This window comes from Heptranchias perlo, chromosome 24 (genome assembly GCF_035084215.1).
Source record: "Heptranchias perlo isolate sHepPer1 chromosome 24, sHepPer1.hap1, whole genome shotgun sequence".
In the NCBI taxonomy this organism is placed as follows: Eukaryota; Metazoa; Chordata; class Chondrichthyes; order Hexanchiformes; family Hexanchidae; genus Heptranchias; species Heptranchias perlo.
Genome location: NC_090348.1, coordinates 48485282 through 48505333, shown reverse-complemented (window position 1 = coordinate 48505333; position 20052 = coordinate 48485282). Strand labels below are relative to the sequence as shown.

The 20052-nt window shown below is 47.2% G+C and overlaps 1 protein-coding gene across 1 annotated transcript; it reads left to right on the top strand.

Annotated features, from left to right (window-relative positions):
- The first annotated feature begins 2397 nt into the window (after positions 1–2397).
- LOC137341891 (C-type lectin-like) lies at positions 2398–13577 on the top strand. Its single transcript, XM_068005398.1, has 5 exons — positions 2398–2592; positions 5430–5614; positions 10650–10790; positions 10874–10982; positions 13372–13577. The coding sequence occupies exons 1-5, from the start codon at positions 2538–2540 to the stop codon at positions 13440–13442; spliced, it is 561 nt and encodes a 186-aa protein (XP_067861499.1). The 5' UTR covers positions 2398–2537; the 3' UTR covers positions 13443–13577.
- The last annotated feature ends 6475 nt before the right edge of the window (positions 13578–20052 follow it).

The following is a 20052-nucleotide window of genomic DNA, read 5'->3' as shown; positions in this document are numbered from 1 at the left end:
TGATTGCACCTTTTCAGGGCAATAAATGCGGCCTTGTCAGCATCACCCACATCCTGAGAACAGATAAAAAAATGTGTTCCCTTCCACGATCAGGAATCGTATCTGGAATTTCAGTTCCCGTCACTCCCCTCACACAATCTATTGGACAGACCTGGTTTGCTTCAAGCCAATGACTGAAAGTTGCAACAATTCCACACCTTCTGTTTCTGAACAAGTGAGAACTGAGGAGTGAAAGAACTTTCTGTCCCGTCTCGGTCAGTTAGTCAGTGATGTCACCCTCCTCTGCTGTCACCTGTTCAGGACCATTACAGTGTGGAATTCTTACACAGCTTCACCCGCCCACTCTGCCAGCCTGGTTATGTCTTCCTGTGTTTTGATCCAGTCTCCACATTATTAACTATACTCCCCAAATTGGTATCATCTGGAAATTTCAGCAGCAGATTTGAGTCAAATAATTTCTGCCACTTCCCACTGTCGGCCAATCCGATAAACTTCCCTGAACTCCTAACCTGTGTTCTCTGTTTTGTAGCCCTCTTTCAATCCATTCTGCTACCTGGCCCCTGACTCCACACGCCCTGACCTTTGTCATGAGTCTTGTGCAGCACATTATCGAAGGCCTTTTGGAAGTCCATGTAAACCACATCCACTGCATCACCCTTGTCTACTCTTTCTGATGCTTCTTCAGTTGCTGCTTTCAGCCAATCCCACGAGTGCACAACAGTTGGTTCACGGGGTAATGATAAAAGCCTGAAGTTATTGTTGGTGACATTAGTGCAAGAAACGGTTAACACCTTCCCCTCTCCACAATTTTAACACAGGAGATAACCCGTTTATTGTAACTGGGTCAAGACCTCCATTACAGCAGTGAATGGTGGAGTGTGATAGGAACAGACCGAGTGTCTGTCCCACTGATATCACCAGCAGTTATTTCAGTACAAAGTGTGATGGTTACCGAGTGGGAGCATGTGGAAAGGGTTAAGTGAAGCTCGTGGAGACTCGAGCAGACAGGTTCTCAGCTGGTTTGAGGCCCGATACAGTGGCTGAGTTTGTTTTTGCAAAGATCTTATTCCCACTGACAAGTGGAAAGGACAAGACTGATCTTTATCTGTTGGACTAACATCAGCTGATTTGCATCAGATGTTTCCGTGTAACTCACCTCCTGCACATATTAATCCAGCTTGTTTATTTCCCCACATTAACTAATGGGATTTATTAATGATATTATTTACAGACACTCTCACTCCCTGCACCATTGTCCCACCTGTCAGTCAAGTAACAAACTTGGGATTGTTCCCAGTATTTTTAAACAACAAGTGACACTCACAGGGATTGGACTGAGGACAATGCGCAAGGAATTTGTTCAAAATATTTAAATGAAGGGACCCTGCAGAATCGGCCAGGGTCGAGGGGCTGCTCCAGATATCCTGATGGGAAAATTATCCCAATATTCCAGTAACATTTTACCCTGTTTCAGGGCCAAAGGAAAATGCACAATAATCCAAAAATACAGTCATTCTGCCTTCAGGAGAAGCTGGCACCCAACAGACACAAGCGGCAGATAACTGGTGGTGGGACACCATAGATTGAAAGTCCTACCATCTATGGGGAAGCTGTAGTTGAGCTCCCTGCTCATTCTGCTGGCCTCTGGTAGGAGTGCTGAGGCTCAGTCCCAGCCATGTCTGCCTGCACTGCCCGGCTTAGTATCCGTGAAGGTTTCTACAGCCCTTCTACAGTGACTGATTCATTTCACCAACATGACCTATTGGTTTCGTGAACGCTCTGTTCTGTCCCTGGAAAACATTGACCTGTTCCGTTATCTCCTCATCTCTCCATCGCCCTTCGATCCAGCTCCTTTTTGAAAGGTGCCAACGACTCCGAATCGACCCTGTTCTCTACAAACGGGTTCCAATCTCACTGCAGCCAGTGCACAGAGGAGACCTTCCACCATGGGGAGAAATGGGGGAATAGATGGGGTTCAGATCGATTACAAAAGGGATTGGATTGGTCAGTGTAAAAATTCTCATGTCTTTGTAATTATTATCTTTTTATTTTTGGGGTCTTCACCTCAATATATTGTTCACCAAATCCGAAATGTTCTCCTCGATAATATTCATTAAATCCTAATATTATCTATACATTCACTCACAGGCTGATTAATGAGGTCAGGAACTATGACTGTACTTTCCATTTCTCACTCAGCAGGTAAAGTGACACCTTGTAAAATCTCATGTGCAACACACGGAACATTCTCATGGTTTCCAGTCCCTCCTCTTCTGAGCCGGCAGTTACTGATTGGCCAGCAGTGATTTTGACATCATTAATGGTCCAGCCAATTGGAACTGATGTCAATGGTTCCAGTGGCACAATCTGCTATATATATGTGCAGCAGCTCCTGAAACCTCATCACATTGGACAACTGGGGGAGAGGTAGGAAGGAATGGGAGCAGGAAATCCCCACCTTTACTTTGAAACCTCGACACTAATGTTCAATCTTTTTCTTGTGTTTCAGGTTGGAGGAAAGGAACTTCACTGCAGACATGATGCTGGGGACGGTTTTGCTTCTGAGTGCATTGCTCGTCAGTGATGTGGCAGGTAGGGTCAATCAAAGATGGTGTGTGAGGACAGGTTAATGATGTGAGGTGACGAGTTAGTGGAACAGCCGCTGAGTAAATTAGAGAGAAGAGAAAGGGCCGGAACCTGAAGGAATGTCGTAAAATGAGCAACTGTCGGACTTTGATAACCTTCAATATTCCACCCAGTCTAATCCCACTCTCCCCCTCACTCCCCATACCCTTTAATATCCCACCCAGTCTAATCCCACTCTCCCCTCACTCCCCATACCCTTCAATATTCCACCCAGTCTAATCCCACTCTCCCCCTCACTCCCCATACCCTTTAATATCCCACCCAGTCTAATCCCACTCTCCCCCTCACTCCCCATACCCTTTAATATCCCACCCAGTCTAATCCCACTCTCCCCCTCACTCCCCATACCCTTTAATATCCCACCCAGTCTAATCCCACTCTCCCCCTCACTCCCCATACCCTTTAATATCCCACCCAGTCTAATCCCACTCTCCCCCTCACTCCCCATACCCTTTAATATCCCACCCAGTCTAATCCCACTCTACCCCTCACTCCCCATACCCTTTAATATCCCACCCAGTCTAATCCCACTCTCCCCCTCACTCCACATACCCTTTAATATCCCACCCAGTCTAATCCCACTCTCCCCCTCACTCCCCATACCCTTTAATATCCCACCCAGTCTAATCCCACTCTCCCCCTCACTCCCCGTACCCTTTAATATCCCACCCAGTCTAATCCCACTCTCCCCCTCACTCCCCATACCCTTTAATATCCCACCCAGTCGAATCCCACTCTCCCCCCTCACTCCCCATACCCTTTAATATCCCACCCAGTCTAATCCCACTCTCCCCCCTCACTCCCCATACCCTTTAATATCCCACCCAGTCTAATCCCACTCTCCCCCCTCACTCCCCATACCCTTTAATATCCCACCCAGTCTAATCCCACTCTCCCCTCACTCCCCATACCCTTTAATATCCCACCCAGTCTAATCCCACTCTCCCCTCACTCCCCATACCCTTTAATATCCCACCCAGTCTAATCCCACTCTCCCCCTCACTCCCCGTACCCTTTAATATCCCACCCAGTCTAATCCCACTCTCCCCCTCACTCCCCGTACCCTTTAATATCCCACCCAGTCTAATCCCACTCTCCCCTCACTCCCCATACCCTTTAATATCCCACCCAGTCTAATCCCACTCTCCCCCCTCACTCCCCATACCCTTTAATATCCCACCCAGTCTAATCCCACTCTCCCCCCTCACTCCCCATACCCTTTAATATCCCACCCAGTCTAATCCCACTCTCCCCTCACTCCCCATACCCTTTAATATCCCACCCAGTCTAATCCCACTCTCCCCTCACTCCCCATACCCTTTAATATCCCACCCAGTCTAATCCCACTCTCCCCCTCACTCCCCATACCCTTTAATATCCCACCCAGTCTAATCCCACTCCCCCCCTCCCTCCAATAGTCTATTTATAAGCAGCTCTCCCATTCCCATTTTTGGATTTGATGGACTGTGTTTCATCACCAGTTTGTGAGAGAATTCCACATTCTCACCATCCGCTGTGGGGAAACAGGCTCTGAAATCCCATGGGCCACGATCTGGAGAGTGACGTTGGGATTGTGCCCACCAGTGCCCTCCAGGACTGACGCTGCCCCTGAGTATGGGGGTAAGTGTGAGGCCCCTCATTAATATGGGGCCAGTGGACACTGGTGTCACTGTGGGTGCATCTCTGGCCCCCCACTGCCTGAAACTCGTGCACCTGCTGCCATCCAGGGGGTGTCCAGTTCCTCCTCGGGGTGTTGAGACATCGATGAGGGGAAGAGAAACAGTGTGAAGACTGATAGGGTTGAACAGCCACCCAACTAAAGGGAAGCGAGAGAGATGATCGATACTGGTATAAATTATAGGGAGTTCCTGGGAACAAACAATGTGAAACATGTCAATTGTCTTTCTATTGTGTAGATGTAAATGGTGTTGCTGGAGAATAAGGAGTTTGACCAGCTCTGTCTTCTCAAACAAAGATAACCTCGTTGACTGTTGAATTACTTTGGGTGCCTTTGATCTTGTTACTTGATAAACAACCAACAAAGACCTTTAAACACTGCCCCCCCCTGGGGTTATTAAACACTGGACAGGGATGCACCCCCCTGTTAACGAGTACGTGTAGTAAACAGAATACGGTAGTTTAGGGAAAGATCCATCGAGTACAGGGAAGTCACACTTCACGCGAAACAAGGACACGGTAATCTGCATAAGATCAGTGTATGAGGAGTGTCACACATGGTTTGAGTGAACAAAGACACTGCAATATTTGTGGGGAAATGACTGTTTGAAAACCAGTTGTGTTTGAGTGTAACACAGACGCTCAGTCTGTGTGTTAAATAGGTTTCGGTGAGTGCATCCAAAGTATGAGGAAAAGGTCCATAAAAAGACCACGCTTTTGGCTGTTTGGGAGTACAGTAGTGACGGTGATGTCTCTACTGTACCCAGAGAAAGACTGGAATTAAAGAACATTCATCTCTGTTTGATTGTACTCTGTTTTTTCAATTGCTCTCCACGCTGAACTTAATAAAGGATAGACTTTCTTTTAATTGGAAGAAGACGACCGTATTCTGTTTACGACACGTATCCTTTAACCGGGGGGTGCATCACAGTCCAGGGGCTGGCAGTGTTTAAAGGGCCGATGGTAGTTGATGGGGAGCATTGGCACTGGCTTCAGATTTATCTCAAATACAAAGACTGACTCCTTGAATCAGAAATAAAGTGAAGGTTTGGGGATTGCTGTTGTGAATATTCAGTTTGTTTTAATCTAATTCTCTTTAACTGCAGCTGATGTTTCTCTGAATGGAACATCGGAGAATCAGCAACAGGAGGCGGAGACTGATCAGGATCAGGACCGTGACCAACGTGGTGTCCCTGAGAGAGGATCTTGTCCCAATGGCTGGTTTTATTTTAATTATGTCTCCTCCTGTTACCGGCTTATCTCTAAAAGAAAGACTTGGATAGAAGCTGAGGTAAGTCCCTGCAGTCTCCATTTTAAGTTATTGTGTTTGTTCCTCAGTGTTTCAAAATGTGACAGGACGCAGAGAATGAAAGAACCTTCTTGATTCAGAACATAGGAACAGGAGTAGGCCATTCAGCCCCTCGTGCCTGCTCCGTCATTTGATAAGATCATGGCTGATCTGTGATCTAACTCCATATACCTGCCTTTGGCCCATATCCCTTAATACCTTTGGTTGCCAAAAAGCTATCTATCTCAGATTTAAATTTAGCAATTGAGCTAGTATCAATTGCTGTTTGCGGAAGAGAGTTCCAAACTTCTACCACCCTTTGTGTGTAGAAATGTTTTCTAATCTCGCTCCTGAAAGGTCTGGCTCTAATTTTTAGACTGTGCCCCCTACTCCTAGAATCCCCAACCAGCGGAAATAGTTTCTCTCTATCCACCCTATCTGTTCCCCTTAATATCTTTTAAACTTCGATCAGATCACCCCTTAACCTTCGAAACTCGAGAGAATACAACCCCAATTTGTGTAATCTCTCCTCGTAACTTAACCCTTGAAGTCCGGGTATCATTCTAGTAAACCTACGCTGCACTCCCTCCAAGGCCAATATGTCCTTCCGAAGGTGCGGTGCCCAGAACTGCTCACAGTACTCCAGGTGCGGTCTAACCAGGGTTTTGTATAGCTGCAGCATAACTTCTGCCCCCTTGTACTTGAGTCCTCTAGATATAAAGGCCAGCATTGCATTTGCCTTCTTGATTATTTTCTGCACCTGTTCATGACACTTCAATGATCTATGGACCTGAACCCCGAAGTCCCATTGGACATCCACTGTTTTTAACTTTTTACCATTTAGAAAGTACCCTGTTCTATCCTTTTTGATCCAAAGTGGATGACCTCACATTTGTCTACATTGAATTCCATTTGCCACAGTTTTGCCCATTCACCGAATCTATCAATATCGCTTTGTAATTTTATGTTTTCATCTACACTGCTTACAATGCCACCAATCTTTGTGTCATCGGCAAACTTAGATATGAGACTTTCTATGCCTTCATCTAAGTCGTTAATAAATATTGTGAATAATTGAGGCCCCCAAGACAGATCCCTGCGGGACTCCACTAGTCACATCCTGCCAATGTGAGTACCTACCCATTATCCCTACTCTCTGTCGCCTTTCGCTCAGCCAACTTCCTAACCAAATCTGTACTTTTCCCTCGATTCCATGGGCTTCTATCTCAACTAACAGTCTCTTATGTGGGACCTTATCAAATGCCTTCTGGAAGTCCATATAAATAACATCCATTGACATTCCCCTGTCCACTACTTTAGTCACCTCGTCAAAAAATTCAATCATCTTTGTCAGGCACGACCTACCTTTCACAAATCCATGCTGGCTCTCTCTGATTCACTGAAAATTCTTGAGGTGTTCAGTCACCCTATCCTTAATTATAGACCCCAGCATTTTCCCCACAACAGATGTTAGGCTAACTGGTCTATAATTCTTTGGTTTCCCTCTCTCTCCTTTCTTAAAAAGCGGAGTGACATGTGCAATTTTCCAATCTAGAGGGACAGTTCCTGAATCTGGAGAACTTTGAAAGATTACAGTTAGGGCATCCGCAATGTGCTCACCGACTTCCTTTAAAACCCTGGGATGGAAACCATCTGGTCCTGGGGATTTGTCACTCTTTCGTGCTATTATTTTCTTCATTACTGTTGCTTTACTTATGTTAATTTTATCGAGTCCCTGTCCCCGATTCAATATTAGTTTTCTTGGGATTTCCGGCATGCTATCCTCTTTTTCGACTGTAAATACTGACGCAAAGTAATTGTTCAACATGTCCGCCATTTCCCCATTGTCAATGACAATATCCCCACTTTCAGTTTTTAAGGGGCCAACACTGCTCCTGACCACCCTCTTTTTCCTAATGTAACTGTAAAAGTTCTTTGTATTGGTTTTGATATCCCTTGCGAGTTTCTTTTCATACACTCTTTTTGTTGCTCTTACTATCTGTTTTGTGACCCTTAGTTGATCTTTGTATCTTTCCCATTTGCCAGGATCTGTGCCATTTTTTGCCTTTTTGTATGCCCTTTCCTTATGTCTTATACTGTCCCTTACCTCTTTAGTTGTCCATGGCTGTTTTTTTTGGCAAGTAGAGTTCTTGCCCCTCAGGGGTATAAACTGGTTCTGTATCAGATTAAATGTTTCTTTAAACATGTCCCACTGATCATCAGTTGTTTTACCCATTAACAGATTTGCCCAGTTTACTGTGGACAGTCTCTGTCTCATCCCATTGAAGTCGGCCTTGCCCAAGTCTAGAATCTGAGCAGCTGATTCACTTTTTTCCCTTTCAAACACTACATTGAACTCGATCATGTTATGATCACTATTGGATAGATGTTCACGCACAGTTAAGTCGTTAACTAAATCTAGTATGGCTTGCCCCCTTGTTGCCTCTAGGACATACTGCTGTGGAAAACTGTCCCAGACACACTCAAGAAATTCACTACCTTTCTGACAGTCTGCTTTTCCCAATCTATGTGAAGGTTAAAGTCCCCCATTAAGACCACTATGCCTTTCTTACACGCTTGTCTAATCTCTGCATTTATACAATCTCGCACTTCAGAGCTGCTGCCAGGGCTCCTGTACAAAACTCCCACTATAGTCTTAGATCCTTCCTATTTCTCAATTCAACCCATAAGGTCTCTGTTGGCTGCTTACCTCTCGTTATATCCCCCTTTATCATTGAAGTGATTTCATCTCTAATCACTAAGGCTACTCCTCCCCCTCTTCCATTTTCCCTATCTCTCCTGTGGACCTTATAACCCGGTATATTTAGTTCCCAATCCTGACCATCCTGCAGCCATGTCTCAGTAATAGCTATCATGTCATACCCTCCAATTTGAATTTGAACCTGTAGTTCATTTAATTTATTCCTTATACTCCGTGCATTTGTATATAGAACTCTTAGTTGGGCCACACACCCTAGCCTGACCTTCAGCTTTGATGCTGGGTTAATCGCCTTACGCCTTCTAGTTTTTATTTTATCTGTCGTGCCTAAAGTACACTTTCTTTCCGCTGCTCTACGCTTTTCCCTCTCACTTGTTCTTGAACAACTGTTTGTACTATTTGTATTGTAGATTTCCCCTGGGTCTTCCCCTCTCTTGCTGCTCTCAACTTTATTCCCTTCTGACTCCCCGCTCAGGTTCCCATCCCCCTGTCACTCTAGTTTAAACCTTCCCCAACAGCACGAGCAAACACCCCCGCGAGGACATTGGTCCCGGTCCTGCTCGGGTGTAACCCGTCACGCTTGTACAGGTCCCACCTTCCCCAGAACCGGTCCCAATGTCCCAGGAATCTAAATCCCTCCCTCCTACACCATCCCTGCAGCCACGCATTCATCCTGTCTATTCTCCTGTTCCTATACTCACGAGCACGTGGCACAGGTAGTAATCCTGAGATCACTACCTTTGAAGTCCTGACTTTTAATTTATTTCTTACTCCTCAAATTCACCTTGCAGGACCCCATCCCTTTTTTTACCGATGCCCTTGGTACCGATATGGAGCACGACTACTGGCTGTTCACCCTCCCCCTCCAGAATGCCCTGCAGCCGCTCCGTGACATCCTTGACCCGAGCACCAGGGAGGCAACAAACCATCCTGGAGTTACGTTTGCGGCCGCAGAAACGCCTATCTGTTCCCCTTACAATTGAATCCCCTATCACTATAGCCCTGCCACTCTTCTTCCTCCCCTCCTGTGCAGCAGAGCCACCCGTGGTGCCCCGAACTTGGCTCTTGCTGCTTTCCCCTGATAAGCCATCTCCCCCAACAGTATATAAAGCAGAATATCTGTTTGAGAGGGAGATGGCCCCAGAGGACTCCTGCTCTACCTGCCTGGTCCTTTTACTCTGCCTGACGGTCACCCATTTCCTTTCTGCCTGCGTAATCTTTACCTGCGGTGTGACCACCTCACTGAACGTGCTATCCACGATAGTCTCAGCATCGCGGATGCTCCACAGTGAATCCACCCGCAGCTCCAGCTCCGAAATACGGTGAGCCAGAAGCTGCAGCTGGACACACTTCCTGCACACATGGTCGCCAGGGACACTGGTAGTGTCCATGACTTCCCACATAGTGCAGGAGGAGCATATCACGGGTGCGAGCTGTGCTGCCATGACTTGCCTCAGACTCTCCTCCCGCTCTCGGTCTCTCCTTTTTTACTGTGCTCACCTCTCGGACATTGTAGTGGAGATGATATTGTGTTGGGAGCTCGACTCGGGGTCAAATAGAAGGCCAAGGTTGTGAACGGTCTGGTTCAGCCTCAGACAGTGGCCAGGGAGAGGGATGGAGTCGGTGGCGAGGGAATGGAGTTTGTGGCGAGGACCAAAGACAATGACTTCGGTCTTCCCAATATTAAATTGGAGGGAATTTCTGCTCATCCAATACTGGATGTCGGACAAGCAGTGTGACAAATCAGAGGCAGAGGAGAGGTTGAGAGAGGTGGTGGTGAGGTAGAGCTGGGTGTCGTCAGCGTCCATGTGGAACCTGACGCGTGTTTTCGGATGGTTTCGTTGATTGAAGTTCCCCTTTAGAATGACCTTCCAGTTTTCACACACCTTTCAATCTGCGGTCAAACCCTAATGTTCATTTGTTGTTTTCACATTCGAGGTCAAACTGGAGCAGCTCATTGGGTAACTTTTCACCTCCCACTGCATCAACTTGTTAATTCCCTCTGTGACCCTGAGATGAAGCCACAATCTCCAGATAGTAATTCTATCTGAACTAAATTAAACTGGAGATACACACTTAGAAATATTAGCAGTGGTCTGTCGTTCTGATCAATCTGATAGTGTCGACATTGTCACTTTACAGTGACGTGGACTGCAGTGGCCGTCAACATCTGTATTGACAGCAGCTGGATGGATAAAAGTTGGGGAGAACAGGAGAATCAACTCCAGCGACCCTGCAGAACGTTCTAGAACAGAACTGAATACAGTCAATGTGAAATGATGATAAACAACAAATGTTATGTTTTGTTTTTATTTAAAGCTGTTCTGCCAACAACTGGCTCCAGGCGGCCATCTTGCCTCCATACATTGGCAAGAACAGAATCATTTCATTGGACGGCTGTTAAAGGCAGAACACCAATCAAATAATCGTGTTTGGATTGGTTTGAGTGACCGCCACAAGGTAATGTTCTGAGTTACTATATCATAAATTGTTCATTGGAGCAGGAATACACATTTATAAATGATATTATTTCTCTCCCACAGGAAAGGACTTTTCTTTGGACTGATGGATCTTTATCAGATTTCACAAACTGGCATCTGGGTGAGCCCAATAATAATAGAGGACGAGAGAACTGTGTGGAAATTCATTCAGGTAAGTTGATATTGAAACGTGTGATAGAAATGGTATTGAATGGGAAATTAATCCAAACAAATGGATTGAGACTGAGACTCAGTGTGGGTGATTTTTAGACTTTGACAGCACTGGACTTCCTGACCCTTTTTGCAGCAATTTGCAGCCAGCTTCCAGCTCAAGCTGTTTAATGGAGGGACGTACACTGGGTGTAAACACTGGAGAGAGAGGGACGTACACTGGGTGTAAACACTGGGGAGAGAGAGAGGGACGTACACTGGGTGTGAACACTGGAGAGAGAGAGGGACGTACACTGGGTGTAAACACTGGAGAGAGAGGGACGTACACTGGGTGTAAACACTGGAGAGAGAGGGACGTACACTGAGTCACACACTGGAGAGAGAGGGACGTACACTGGGTGTAAACACTGGAGAGAGAGGGACGTACACTGGGTGTAAACACTGGAGAGAGAGGGACGTACACTGAGTCACACACTGGAGAGAGAGGGACGTACACTGGGTGTAAACACTGGAGAGAGGGACGGACACTGGGTGTGAACACTGCCGATACAGGGACGTACACTGGGTGTGAACACTTCTGATACAGGGACGTACACTGGGTGTGAACACTGGTGATAGAGGGACGTACACTGGGTGTGAACACTGCCGATACAGGGACGTACACTGGGTGTGAACACTGGAGAGAGAGAGGGACGTACACTGGGTGTAAACACTGGAGAGAGAGGGACGTACACTGGGTGTAAACACTGGAGAGAGAGGGACGTACACTGAGTCACACACTGGAGAGAGAGGGACGTACACTGGGTGTAAACACTGGAGAGAGGGACGGACACTGGGTGTGAACACTGCCGATACAGGGACGTACACTGGGTGTGAACACTTCTGATACAGGGACGTACACTGGGTGTGAACACTGGTGATAGAGGGACGTACACTGGGTGTGAACACTGCCGATACAGGGACGTACACTGGGTGTGAACACTGGAGAGATACAGGGACGTACACTGGGTGTGAACACTGCCGATACAGGGACGTACACTGGGTGTGAACACTGGAGAGAGAGGGACGGACACTGGGTGTGAACACTGCCGATACAGGGACGTACACTGGGTGTGAACACTGGAGAGATACAGGGACGTACACTGGGTGTGAACACTGCCGATACAGGGACGTACACTGGGTGTGAACACTGGAGAGAGAGGGACGGACACTGGGTGTGAACACTGCCGATACAGGGACGTACACTGGGTGTAAACTCTACACTGTCTGTTCCTGCTCAACTGTCCATCTGTGTGGATCCTGCAGTGATGAGGCCATACCGAGGCGGGCCTTATAACTGGCCCACATTTAATGAGTTGGTCCTGACATGTGTCAGGCTGGAGCCGTGCTCCCAGTGGCAGGACTCCATTCTGATTTTCAGGGAATGTTGTGTAAACACACTCAAGCTTCCCGCATCCGCCCCTCACTTTACTGATGCTGGAAACGTCCCCCCTCCCCCCTCGTTCCACAGCGGGTTCATGTCCCAGAGTTAAAATGTTGTAATTGGTTCCAGAAATCCCAGACTTTGCTCCAATCGTGTGCAGTGGGGGAGGTGAGTGTTTAGGGCTGGGGGTGAGGACTTCCTGTCCATCCCACACTGGGAAATCCAGCCCAGGGTGTGCTCCACACCTTCAGTCAGGAACTGTCCAAAACCCCCACTGAATATTGTAAGGTTTGTGGATTTCAGTGAGGCGCTCACTGACTGACTGTACACGGCATCAGAACAGGAAGTGGCTCATTTTCTTCACAAGGTGAACTGATGGGTGAAGAGACTGGTAAAATTAATGGATCACAGACACTGACTCACAGATTGATCCATTGCTAATATTTCTGACTAAATAGAAAGGCTGAAAGAAGTCAGTTCCGTGGAGAGACTGGAGAAACTGGGATTGTTCTCCTTCCAGCAGAGAAGGTTAAGGAGAGATTTAATAGTGGGGCTCAAAATCATGAGTTTTGACAGAGTAAATATGGAGAAACTGTTTCCAGTGGCAGGAGGGTCAGTAAACAGAGGACACAGATTTAAGATAATCGGGAAAAGAACCAGAGGGGAGATGAGGAGGAAAAAAATGTTGGGCGGCGAGTTGTTCTGATCTGGAATGTGCTGCCTGAGGGGAGGAAGCAGATTCAATAATTACTTTCAAAAGGGATTTGGATAAATATTTGAAGAGACAAAATTAGCCGGGCTCTGAGGAATGGGACTGATTGGAAAGTTCCTTCAAAGAGCCAGAACAAGGATGATGGGCCGAATAGCCTCCTTCTGTGCTTTATCATCTCGGATTGTATGAAATAATTACACAAACAGCAGCCTGATTCACCAATGGGTAAAGGTCGAAATCAATTCTTTTTTTCAGATAAATGGAATGATGTGCCCTGTACAGGAAAATTTCCCTTCATTTGCTCCTACAAACCGCACGACTGGTAGAAGAATCCAGCGATGCTCCAAGGATCCTTTCCCGGAGTGGATTCAGATCCTCGATTTGTTTGTAGCCGCACTCACTGCCTGTGGTGATTGTACTGACTCAGTCTGTTAACCAATAATAAAGGTAATTGCATCATGGGCTGTGTTTGATGCTGTGAGTCTAGTTTATAGGAGCCCTCCTGACCCACTGGACCCTCTCCCCACCTCTTCACTCAATACTGCATTCGGGAGAAGGCCACACAGACTTTATAAAATTAACTTTCAGTATATGAACCTTTTGGTTTGCAAAAGACAAACTTTAAAGGGATGAGATGGAATTAATGGGGAAATATCACTGAGAGGAATCTGTCGATGGAAATTGGAACTGATTGAAAGCTGCACTAATGGAGAGTATGGAAGATAAATATATCCTCCCAAAAATAACGAAAGTCCCCGGAATGAGGCAACGGGGCAATAAAATGGGAAGAAAGATCATCAAACGGTGCAGGACTGCAGGGAAAAGGGGCTCTGGGAGGAGAGGAATTTCCTCCAACAGATTAAATGGTAGAGATGAGGACAGCAAAAGATGTGAAGAATAACAACATTCTACCAGTGTTCCCCACAGTGAGAATAGATTCAAGGTGCTGCCAAAACACACACTGCCTGGAAATGTCACTCTTGCTTCCTGTCACACAATTCCTGTCACGCTTCAATTTCCTGTTTATTACACTGAGCCGTGATGCAGTTTTCCTGGCTGAAAACTAGGTGGCGCTGTAGTGTTCATTATACTCATCCCTGATTGGCTGACTGGGTCATAAGAACATCAGAAATAGGAGCAGGAGTGGGCCAATCGGCCCCTCGAGCCTGCTCCGCCATTCAATAAGATCATGGCTGATCTGATCCTAACCTCAAATCTAAATTCATGTCCAATTTCCTGCCCACTCCCCGTAACCCCGAATTCCCTTGACTTCTATGAAACTGTCTATTTCTGTTTTAAATTTATCTAATGATGTAGCTTCCACAGCTTCCTGGGGCAGCAAATTCCACAGACCTACCACCCTCTGAGTGAAGAAGTTTCTCCTCATCTCAGTTTTGAAAGAGCAGCCCCTTATTCTAAGATTATGCCCCCGAGTTCTAGTTTCACCCATCCTTGGGAACATCCTTACCGCATCCACCCGATCAAGCCCCTTCACAATCTTATGTTTCAATAAGATCGCCTCTCATTCTTCTGAACTCCAATGAGTAGAGTCCCAATCTACTCAACCTCTCCTCATATGTCCACCCCCTCATCCCCGGGATTGACCGAGTGAACCTTCTTTGTACTGCCTCGAGAGCAAGTATGTATTTTCTTAAGTATGGAGACCAAAACTGTGTGCAGTATTCCAGGTGCGGTCTCACCAATACCTTATATAACTGCAGCAATACCTCCCTGTTTTTATATTCTATCCTCCTAGCAATAAAAGCCAACATTCTGTTGGCCTTCTTGATCACCTGCTGCACCTGCATACTAACCTTTTGATTTTCTTGCACTCGGACCCCCAGATTCCTTTGTACTGCAGTACTTTCCAGTTTCTCGCCATTAAGATAATAACTTGCTCTCTGATTTTTCCTGCCAAAGTGCATAACCTCACATTTTCCAATATTGTATTGCATCTGCCAAATCTCCGCCCACTCACCCAGCCTGTCTATATCCCCTTGTAGGTTTTTTATGTCCTCCTCACTCTCTACTTGCCCTCCCATCTTTGTATCATCTGCAAACTTTGATATGTTACACTTGGTCCCCTCCTCCAAATCATTTTTATAGACTGTAAAGAGTTGGGGACCCAGCACCGACCCCTGCGGAACACCACTGGCTACTGGTTGCTAGTCCGAGAATGAACCATTTATCCCAACTCTCTGCTTCCTGTTAGATAACCAATCCTCCACCCATGCCAGAATATTACCCTCAATCCAGTGATTCTTTATCTTGAGCAATAATCTTTCATGTGGCATCTTGTCGAATGCCTTCTGGAAGTCGAAATACACTACGTCCACTGGTTCCCCTTTATCCACCCTGTACGTTATGTCTTCAAAGTACTCAAGCAAATTTGTCAGACATGACTTCCCCTTCGTCCTATTAAATTCAAAATTTTCCCCACCACAGATGTTAGGCTACCTGGTCTATAATTTCCAGCCTTCTGCCTACTACCCTTTTTAAATAAGGCTGTTACATTCGCAGTTTTCCAATCTGCCGGGACCTTTGCCGAGTCCAGAGAATTTTGGAAATTTTTTACCAAAGCATCCACAATCCCTACTGCCGCTTCCCTCAAGACCCTCGGATGTAAGCCATCAGGTCCAGGGGATTTATCCGCCTTGAGTCCCATTAATTTACTGAGTACCAATTCCTCAGTGATTTTAATTGTATTTAGCTCCTCCCCCCCCAGAGCCCCCTGTTTGTCCAGTGTTGGGATATTCTTAGTGTCCTCTACCGTAAAGACTGAAACAAAATATTTGTTCAGCATTTTTGCCATCTCCATGTTTCCCACCATTAATTTCCCGATCTCATCCTCTCAGGGACCTACGTTTGCCTTAGCCACCCTTTTACTTTTTATATAATTGTAGAAACTCTTGCTATCTGTTTTTATATTTTTTGCTAATTTATTTTCATAATCTATCTTCCCTTTCTTAATCAATCCTTTCGTTACTTTTTCCTGTCTTTTGAAGACTTCCCAATCTCCTATCCTCCCACTAAGTTTGGCTCCCTTATATGTCCTTGTTTTTAGTCGGATACTATCCTTAATTTCTTTACTTCGCCACGGATGGCTGTCAATTCTTTTACACCCTTTTTTCCTCAGTAGAATATATATTTTTTGAAAGTTGCAAAATAACTCCTTAAATGAACACTGCTGCTCATGTACCGTCTTACCCTTTAATCTATTTTCCCAGTCCACTTTAATCAATTCCGCTCTCATAACATCATAGTCTCCATAATTCAAGCTCAGTACGCTTGTTTGAGAACCAACCTTCTCACCCTCTAATTGGATATGGAATGGAACCATGTTATGGTCACTCATTCCAAGGGGATCCTTAACTCGGACGTGATTAATTAATCCTGGCTCATTACACAGGACCAGGTCCAAGGTTGCTTGCCCCCTTGTAGGATCAGTTACATACTGCTCAAGAAATCCATCCCTAATACACTCAATAAACTCTTCCTCAAGGCTACCCTGCCCAATTTGATTTGTCCAGTCAATATGATCGTTAAAATCCCCCATGATTATAGCTGTTCCCTTATTACATGCCCCGACTATTTCCTGATTAATACTTCTTCCAGCAGAGTTGCAACCATTTGGAGGCCTAAATACTACGCCCACAAGTGTTTTTTTCCCCTTATTATTCCTTATCTCTCCCCAAACTGTTTCATCATCCTGATCCTTTGTCCCAATATCATTTCTCTGTATTACAGTGATTCCTTCCTTTATTAACATAGCCACCCCACCTCCCCTTCCTTCCTGCTTGTCCTTCCTGATTGTTAAATACCCTGGCATATTTAATTCCCAGTCGTTGTCACCCTGCAGCCATGTTTCTGTAATGGCCACAAGATCATACCCATACGTAGTTATTTGTGCCGTTAACTCGTCCATTTTGTTACGAATGCTACGTGCATTCAGATAACGAACTTTCAAATATGTTTTGTAACCCTTAATTCCTGCTTTTTCCTTTTTTAACACTTTGCCTTTTACTCCATACCTTCTGTCCCTTCCTGACACGCTTTCCTCTGTCTCCCTGCTCAGGTTCCCAACCCCCTGCTACAGCTTTGATGCTCGGTTCATCGCCTTACGCCTTCTAGTTTTTAATTTATATGTCGTGCCGAAAGTACACTTTCTTTCCGCTGCTCTACGCTTTTCCCTTTCACTTCTTCTTGAACAACTGTTTGTACTATTTGGACTGTAGATTTCCCCTGGGTCTTCCCCTCTCTTGCTGCTCTCAATTTTATTCCCTTCTGACTCCCCGCTCAGGTTCCCATCCCACTGCCACTCCAGTTTAAACCTTCCCCAACAGCACGAGCAAACACCCCCGTGAGGACATTGGTCCCGGTCCTGCTCGGGTGTAACCCGTCACGCTTGTACAGGTCCCACCTTCCCCAGAGCCGGTCCCAATGTCCCAGGAATCTAAATCCCTCCCTCCTACACCATCCCTGCAGCCACACATTCATCCTGTCTATTCTCCTGTTCCTATACTCACTAGCACGTGGCACTGGTAGTAATCCTGAGATCACTACCTTTGAGGACCTGCTTTTATATTTATCTCCTAACTCCTTAAATTCACCTTGCAGGACCCCATCCCTTTTTTTAACCTATGTCGTTGGTACCAATATGGACCACGACTACTGGCTGTTCACCCTTCCCCTCCAGAATGCCCTGCAGCCGCTCCGTGACATCCTTGACCCTAGCACCAGGGAGGCAACAAACCATCCTGGAGTCACGTTTGCGGCCGCAGAAACGCCTATCTGTTCCCCTTACAATTGAATCCCCTATCACTATAGCCCTGCCACTCTTCTTCCTCCCCTCCTGTGCAGCAGAGCCACCCGTGGTGCCCCGAACCTGGCTCTTGCTGCTTTCCCCTGATCAGCCATCTCCCCCAACAGTATATAAAGCGGGATATCTGTTTGAGAGGGAGATGGCCCCAGAGGACTCCTGCTCTACCTGCCTAGTCCTTTTACTCTCCCTGGCGGTCACCCATTTCCTTTCTGCCTGCGTAATCTATACCTGCGGTGTGACCACCTCACTGAACGTGCTATCCACGATAGTCTCAGCATCGCGGATGCTCCACAGTGAATCCACCCGCAGCTCCAGCTCAATTAACTTTAAAATTGAGCTGAAACAGTTGAAAACATTATACACTAGATTTTAAAGAGATTAACCCTTAAACTCCCACACGTACCAAACTCTCAGCAGTTCACACTCATGTGATCACCTCCAGCCTTGGCACTCCCAGTCCCCTTGAAGGTCGACAGGTCAAAGGTCCACAGGTCAAACTCCACCAGTGGGTCTCCCCGGCTCCATTTTGCTCCTTCCCCATTTTCCGCTCCAATGTGGGTCCCACTCCCACTGGGCCTTTTACTTTGAAGGCCTGTTGCCAGCGGCCCCCCGGCTGAGAGCCCCCGACCTGCCCACAGTGACCCCCAACCACAGTCCCTGCGTCCCGGGACTGACACGACAGAAGCTGGGCTCCCACTGAGCGGGAATGGGAACGGGAACGGGAATGGGAACGGGAATGGGAAGAGGCTTTCGGTTTCTCAGGTGCTTTAAGCCCTTTGAAAAATATGAACAAGGAAATTTCAGAACCTTCGAGCCCGTTCCTGCCCCTGGGAAATGGCTTTTGGTGAAGTGGAATCCCCACAGGGTTCATCCAGAATGGGAAGCTCTGCATTGTTCACTGTTCCAAACATATTGGGTGTCAGGTTTGGCTCAGTAGCAGCACTCTCACCTCTGAGTCACGTCATCGGGTCAAGAACAACTCCACAGACATGAACACACAATCGAGGCTCACACTCCAAATGCAGAACGGAGGGTCAGTACTGAGGGAGCGCTGCACTGTGAGAGGGTCAGTACTGAGGGAGCGCTGCACTGTTGGAGGGTCAGTACTGAGGGAGCGCTGCACTGTCAGAGGGTCAGAACTGAGGGAGTGCTGCACTGTCGGAGGGTCAGTACTGAGGGAGCGCTGCACTGTCGGACGGTCAGTACTGAGGGAGCGCTGCACTGTCGGAGGGTCAGTACTGAGGGAGCGCTGCACTGTCGGAGGGTCAGTACTGAGGGAGTGCTGCACTGTCGGAGGGTCAGTACTGAGGGAGCGCTGCACTGTCGGAGGGTCAGTACTGAGGGAGTGCTGCACTGTCAGAGGGTCAGTACTGAGGGAGCGCTGCACTGTCGGAGGGGCAGTAATAAGGGAGTGCTGCACTGTCGGAGGGTCAGTACTGAGGGAGAGCAGCACTGTCAGAGGGTCAGTCGTGGGGGAGCGCCGCACTGTCGGAGGGTCAGTATTGAGGGAACGCTGCACTGTCGGAGGGTCAGTACTGAGGGAGTGCTGCACTGTCGGAGGGTCAGTACTGAGGGAGTGCTGCACTGTCAGAGGGTCAGTACTGAGGGAGTGCTGCACTGTCGGAGGGTCAGTACTGAGGGAGTGCTGCACTGTCGGAGGGTCAGTACTGAGGGAGCGCTGCACTGTCAGAGGGTCAGTACTGAGGGAGTGCTGCACTGTCGGAGGTGCCGTCTTTCAGATAAGATGTTCGAACCGCGGCCTTACCTCCTGCTCAGTTGGACGTAACAGATCCTACAGCAGTACTCACGGAAGAGGAGGGAGTTCTGGCCAACATTTCTCTCTCAACTGTGTGCAGGAGGCCATACCCAGCACACAGGATCTCCAGACTCAGTCACCTTCGAGGGTCTCTCTGAGGAGCACTTCTGGGGGAGGCAGTGTTCCAGCCAGCCTGTCTCAGACCTCTGCAGCCTCTTGCAACACAACCTGCTGGCTGCTCGACCAGGGAGGGCCTGACATGCCGGTGGTCTGAGAGTCACCACAGGCCTGAATGTTTACACCAGTGGCTCCTTTCACGCTGCGAGAGGGGCCATCGGCCACGTCTCCCAGTCTGCAG